This window comes from Microtus ochrogaster (assembly GCF_000317375.1).
Source record: "Microtus ochrogaster isolate Prairie Vole_2 chromosome 6 unlocalized genomic scaffold, MicOch1.0 chr6_random_2, whole genome shotgun sequence".
NCBI classification, from domain to species: Eukaryota; Metazoa; Chordata; class Mammalia; order Rodentia; family Cricetidae; genus Microtus; species Microtus ochrogaster.
This window is the reverse complement of record NW_004949095.1, coordinates 13,025,472-13,032,838: the sequence shown is the minus strand read 5'-3', so window position 1 is coordinate 13,032,838 and position 7,367 is coordinate 13,025,472. Positions and strand designations below refer to the sequence as shown.

The following is a 7,367-nucleotide window of genomic DNA, read 5'->3' as shown; positions in this document are numbered from 1 at the left end:
AATAAGCTCCCAAGGTCCCAATGAGGAGCAGAAGGAGGGAGAACATGAGCAAGGAAGTCAGGACCGTGAGGGGTGCACCCACCCACTGAGACAGAGGGACTGATCTATTGGGAGCTCACCAAGGCCAGCTGGACTGGAACTGAAAAAGCATGGGATAAAACCGAACTCTCTGAACAATGAGGACTGATGAGAAGCCAAAGACAATGGCACTGGTGTTTGATCCTACTTTATGTTCTGGCTTTGTGGGAGCCTAGCCAGTTTGGATGCTCACCTTTCTAGACCTAGATGGAGGGGGGAGGACCTTGGACTTTCTACCTGACTGCTCTTCGGTCTGGAGAGGGAGGGAGAAATGAGTGGGGGAAGGGGGAGTGGAGTGAGAGGAAGAGGAGGGAAATGGGTGGATAGGAGGAGGCAGAAATTTTTTTCCATAAATAAATAAATAAATAAATAATTCCTGCGTCTGAAAAGTGGACAAATAAAACAAGTAGTATATACACAATGTGATAAACAAGTAGTATATATATATACAATGTGATAAACAAGTAGTAAATACACAATGTGATAAATAAGTAGTAAATACAGAATGTGATAAACAAGTAGTATATATACAATGTGATCCTTTGCTATCTCAGGGCAAAATCAGGAAGCTAGAGTGACTACATGTATTGAGGCACATAATGTCTAGCTTAGTTCTAAAATACTAATTTCATAAGATGCTGTCACATATAAGATAAGATTAAACAGCTGTAATAACTCTGGATGAGAAATTAACTTTGTTGAACCTCATTATTTTCTTCCCCCAAAAAAACTGATGTATGATGAGATGTACAGCTTTCTATCTTCTGATTCTATATTGCTGGATTTAAATGAAAATGAAAACTAATGTTGAGATATATCTGGTAGGTTGACCACTTCAAGGTTGATCATACTTAAATATAAGCATTTGGGCTAAACTGCATACACTAAAATCAGAAATGCAAAACGTAAAATAGTTAAACACCAAATGAACCTGAAGTTTAAGCTATTATTTTAAAGATATCATGTGTGTCTATTCTATGTCATATTAGACAATACTTTTATCTAGAAAGATGCAATTATCTAGAAGAGTGATGATATTGGCTATATTTCCTAATGAAGCTGTTACACTTACTATAAATTACCTTAGTAGGGATTAAAAATATTTAGTTTATCAGAATATGTTAACTTAAAAACAGCTAATATAGACCATTTGAAATAGCTTTGTACGTTACCATATCATTTTTATTCTCCATAAAAATACTGAGTTTCTTTAAGAATGACACAACTAGAATGAGCAGCTCAAAGTTGTCCCGATCAAGAGCCTTCACCAACATGTGAACTATATTCTTGTTCCTCATCTTCAGTTCTGTACGTGTGTCCTCAGCAAGATTCAAAAGTAAATAGAGAGCAACTGAGAAAGAAAACACATGAGAGTTGAATGGCTGGCATATTGAATCAATAATTTAAAAAATCAGTTCTACTTACCAAGGTCATGGACACAGTTCTAAAAAGGTTCTATATTATTTTAAAATTTTTAACATAATTAAAACATTCAAACTTTATCAAATGAGATATGGATATTATAAAACACAGGATATTCCTTTAATTAATCTACTTTATTAAGGTTTTAGTTAACATACAATATATTAAACTTCATTATGTATTTTCAAATTTCCTTTGTTTTTGCTAATCCTCCTTACTCTGCAGCATACCCAAGCCACCTTGTGCCCAGTAACCTCATTTCTGCTGCCATGTCACGTGTTCTGTGTGCACTATGTTCTTATGAAGCCAAGACCATAAGAACGAGTCTAATGGTTTGCACTCTCCAGAAGCTTCGAGTTTAATAGTAAATAAATGACAAAAATTAATAGGCAAATAATAAACAAGGGGAATAACTTTATACATACAAAAATAAGGAGTTATCATTAAACAAAATTTTAATCTCCAACAGTTTCTTGCCACCCTAGGGATACATTTGACACATCTGAGGATATGAAAGTATCTATTTCTCACATTTAATAACATCTTCTGCTAGTCACTACAAGAGTCAAGAAGTACAACTGTTATGTCAGATGGTGCTAAGGGCAAGCTCTACTAGTTCTAAGTACAGTTTCCTTTAGAGGCCTGCAATAATGACATCAGTTCCCTACAGAAACTCCACAGTCCTTTCTGAAAGTGAGAATTGTATGATCCACTGGCAGGTAGTAGTTTTCATTGCCTTGATAGGAAGTTTCATAGTAATACTTAAAAGATGTTTTTCTGTCAAAATTATGTATATTATTGATGAATATAATCCTTTTGCCTTCTCTTTAAAGTCTGAATGTTACTCATTATTCTAACATTTTATCTATGATTCTGTCTGTTTAGACAGGAGTTCACCATTAACCCATGCTGGCTCTGAACTTGTGCTATTCCCATCTAAGTTTCCCCAATGCTAGAGGCACTGGTGTGCAACACCTTCCCCAGTCCTCTCTTAATAGTTCTTATTATCCACCTTGAAACCTTTGTGCAAAGAAGATGGAAATATATACATGTGCTTAAATATATTAATGTAAGTTGATGAATATCTATTCAGCAAATATTTACGACAGAAAGGCAAATGATATGTGCCTGTATGACAGTTATTATACTAAACAAAAATAAACAACTCATTTTAATTCTAAAATATTTATAAGCAAAATAACATAAACATCTTAAAGATGGGAAATACATAACTTAAGCAACTTTCCCTGTCTACACAGGTAGGAGGCAGCAGAACTAAATGAAAACACAAGCTCAGCGGAGTCTCAAGCTCAGTCATCTATGCTGCTGCATTATGCCAAGCTTCCATGTAAGATAATGCAAGACTTTAAAGCTATGCTGAAAGCATACAGAAACCTTCTGTAAAGTAGACATAGTAAGCTGAAAAGTGCCTACCTAAAATTTAATAGGATCTTAGCATTGGGTTTTATCTGGAAATATCAACTTTACAACTGTAGTACATAAAATGATGTAATAATGAATTAAGAGATACTCTTAATCCAGTAGTTGAAGCCCTAGTTGAAGATGAAAGCAGGCACTGGAGTGATTAGCAACAAGCCAAGAAATATCAGACAGTTGAGAAATGCTAACATGACAGAGAGGTAATAAGCAATTCTTCTCTAGAACCAGCAGAAGAAACATGATCCTGAGATCACATTGATTTTGGCCTTCTAGCCTTCAGAACTGTGAGAGAATAATTTCCATGGTTTTAAGAAAGCCACTTTGAACTACTTCATTACAGTAGGCATTGGCCTTAAATTGTCATAGAAACAAAACAACAAAAGATTAGAATACACAAGCTCAGTTTTTCACAAAATAGACATCACATAATGAAGTATAGAGTAATCTGAGAGGTAGGAAACAAAGGAAATAGCCATGTGACTGCCGAGAAAGCTGTCTGGGGAGTTTCAACATCACCACACCAGAAAGAAGTCAGGCAAAACCCAACCAATCTCTAAGCAAAGCTAATGGACTGAAGGGTCTGATGGAAGCCAATAGTTCACAAAGAAAAGCATTGGAAATCAAACTGTGTTCTCTAGAAAGGCAGCCAGTGTTCCATTAATCCAACTCTCTAGCCCTAATAGGGTAAATTTTCCAACATCAACAGAGCACAAGGAAATGTTTTCCCTAGAATTCCAAACCCCATTAAAATATTTTAAAAGAAAGAAAAAGATATTTCCAAATGTCAAAAGATTAAACAAAAATAAACATTTTTACCAGTGAACCTTGATTTATAAAGAATATTAAAGGAAATCCCTTAGACAAAAATTAAGAGTAGAAAGGAATATATGTCCACAAATTAATAAAATCAATGGAAATGATCACTATACATATCAATGTTTAAACTCATTTCTATATTATAAAATGTCAAAATTAAATATAAGATTTATAATGTAACAGATTTTACAGTTGAAAAAAGAGAAAAATGTTTTCTGTTTGCTTGTATTTGTGTTCTGAGGCAGAGCCTTGCTAAGGAGCCCAGGTTGACCTTAAATCTGTAATCTTCCTGCAGTATCTTCCTAAGGGGTAGGATTACAAGTACCTGCCATCACATGCAGTCAAAAAAATAGCTTTATTCCATAAATAAATGAGATATCACTTGACAGAAAACTTAATATGAGACAAGTTAATGATGTACACTTGAATACAGACAACTGAAAACGAAACCCCATGGCTGCATATTCAAGTGTACATATGACCTTCACTGAGAAAGACTATATTCCAGACCATAAAATAAGACTCAGAAAATCTCAAAGGAGTGAAAGCATAGAAAGCATATTTTCTAATGACAGTGAAATTAAAGATTAATGATACTAAGATTTCTAGAGAAGCCCTACTCATATGGACAGAATACTGCTGTTTAACCTATGGGTTAAAACAAACAAAAATAAAATGGAAATTAACTTCAACTAAATAAAATTACAAATGAAAACAAAACAGTTGAAAATATGTGGGTTGCTGACAGAAGGAACATTTGTGTTTTAGAACCAAAAAAGTGACCTCAGTTTCCATAGAAAAACAACAAAATAGAGCAAATTAAACCCCAAATATGCTAAAGAAATGATCATCTTGTGCTGTAGTCTTTAAATGACTGTGTTGAAGGCAACTATTTTAAGTTGATTTTAGAATATTTGATGCCCTACACATGATGTTGGATTCCCCTCTGTATGCTGTGATACTATTGGTTAATAAAGAAACTACTTTGGGCCTATAGACAGGGCAGAATAGAGCTAGGTAGAAAAACTAAACTAAAGCTGGGCGGTGGTGGCGCACGCCTTTAATCCCAGCACTCGGGAGGCAGAGGCAGGCGGATCTTTGTGAGTTCGAGGCCAGCCTGGTCTACAGAGCTAGTTCCAGGACAGGCTCCAAAGCCACTGAGAAACCCTGTCTTGAAAAACCAAAACCAAAAAAAAAAAAAAAAATCTAAATGCTGGGAGAAAGAAGGTGGAGTCATGAGAAGCCATGGAGCCGCCAGTCGGAACTTTGCCAGTAGGCCATGAGCCTCATGGTAAAATATAAAATAATAGAAATTAGTTAACCAAAGATATAAAAGCTAGCTAGCAGTATGCTTAAGTGATTGGCCAATCAGTGATTTAAATAATATAGTTTCTGTGTGGTTATTTTGAGTCTGAGTGCCCAGAAACACACAAGTGGCCTCCACCAACATACACATCTGACTAGAAACATGTATAGTTGTGCATGTAAAATTCACGTATTATATAAAATTAACTAAGTTAAAAAGCATGTAAAGTTCACCCATGCAAAGTAGGCAAGAGCCGTGGCTCAGAACAATGCACCTGTAGCAGATCAAGGAGAGATCGCTTCAGCCACCTGAACTAACAGTACAGCAGGCCAGAATATGCCCTGCTTCCCTCTGACCATGGACCAGTATAAAAAGTCTGAGCTAACTCTGAGGACAAAAAGATTCAAGAAGCCACAACACCTGTATGAGAATGTGAGACTACTCCTATATAAAAACAATATAAGCCTTTTAAAGATTGAGAACCATTAGATATTTGTTAGCATGTATCCAAATTCTTATTTTTCAAAATAGTTTTATTTTTTATTGCTGTGTTCTCTGTAAAGCCTTCTAGCTAATCAGTGTGTATTATCTTATAGTTGTGCATCTATAAAGTCTTAGAAGTAAACTGTTAACATTCTACAGGACTACAGCATCTGACAAGGGAGCCTAAACATTTCTGAAATGCTATGACATTTCCTACAGGAAAAGCAGAATGAACTTCAGATAAACCTGTCTTAAGAGCCATATCTTCTATATTTCATTGCTTAAATTGGGCCTAAAGGGCTTATTGGCACTAACTCTTTGACATCTTTCCCCAGTGTGGGTCGAAATCAGACCAACCAGGATCAGTCTTTCCCTAGCATTGTGAAACAATGGAGAACAAAACATCAGATGGTTAATCAACAATGTCTTCAGAAAGTACTGAGAGAATAGTGTTAGGGAGACCGTCAGAACTGAAATAGTCCCAGTGGGCATGGAACCCACCTCAGGAAAACTCAAACAAGAGGATCATAATTTTGAGGGCAGCCTAGGATTTATGATAAGACCCTTTCACAAACCAACAAGATGGAATTGTTTGTGCCAACCTTCCAAAAATAACTTAAAGTCTGAGGTTATGAAAAATGGCTCTTACATGGTTACCTGGTACTAATGAAAAACCTCTAACCTCAGGAAAAAGTCACAGCCAGAGGGGGACCTTATTTCTGATAAAGAGACTTCTTCTACACATTCTAAGGACTTCTCAGATCACCCTACAGGGTAAGACTGAAGCCCAGACAAGGATAGGTCAATAGTGGGATGGACCACACCTTGACCAGGAATGCTTAGAGGTGCAAATTTTTGACCCTCTATTTAAATATTGATTTCACTTCAGAATACCAAAAAAATACTTGATTGGTTCTTCCTAGATCTTTGCTCCTCTTCTCCATGTGACCACGTTGAATATGTCTTTTTTTCTGTTTTATACTTAAAACAAAGTTATGTAAAACTTTTCTATAATCAGAGCACTGTGCTACCAGCAATAAACTACACAAAAGTGATGGACAGAAGAGGACAGGGTGCCAAGCAGACATGCACATCTATGTGCAAGTAGTCTTAGAAACAAACAGGTGCATGAATAGCAACACATTCATAAGCAAAACAAACAAAGAGCTGATTCATTCAAATGTATTCAAAATGCATCACTGACTTAGTTGCAAACCCTGAAGTGATAGAACTTCTAGAACAAAACATAGCTGAAAATCATTGTACACTCCAGTTAGGTACAATGTTTTAGATGCAATGTCAAAAAACATGATTCATAAAAAGACTAAACAAATTATAACTCACAAAAATTAGAAATTCCGATTTTCAAAAGACATAATTTAGTGAGTAAAAAGATATAACCACAGACTGAAAGTCTTAGTAAATCATGTATTTTATAAAGACTTATATAAAACAGATCATATAATCACACACACACACATACATATAATGCATATACATATATGCATAGAGAACAATCCCACTAAGGACTGAACAAAAGACATGAAAGATTATTTCAACAATCCCCATCAAAATCTCATCAAAATTCTTCACAGATCTGGAGAAGACAATAATCAACTTCATATGGAAAAACAAAAAACCCAGGATAGCCAAAACAATCTTATAGAATCAAGGATTGTCTGGAGGTATTACCATCCCTGACTTCAAACTCTATTACAGAGCTACAGTAGTGAAAACAGCTTGGTATTGGCATAAAAACAGAGAAGTCGACCAATGGAATCGAATAGAAGACCCTGACTTTAACCCACAAACCTATGAACAC

At 35.6% G+C, this 7,367-nt stretch overlaps 1 protein-coding gene across 2 annotated transcripts in view; it reads right to left on the bottom strand.

Moving 5' to 3' along the window:
• The window catches only part of Kifap3 (kinesin associated protein 3), a 147,674-nt gene that overhangs the window by 103,927 nt on the left and 36,380 nt on the right, over positions 1-7,367 (bottom strand). For both annotated transcript variants that reach the window (XM_005363986.3, XM_005363985.3), the window contains exon 9: positions 1,251-1,429. In XM_005363986.3, coding sequence (XP_005364043.1) covers positions 1,251-1,429 — 179 coding nt within the window. The remainder of the gene's footprint in view (positions 1-1,250; positions 1,430-7,367) is intronic.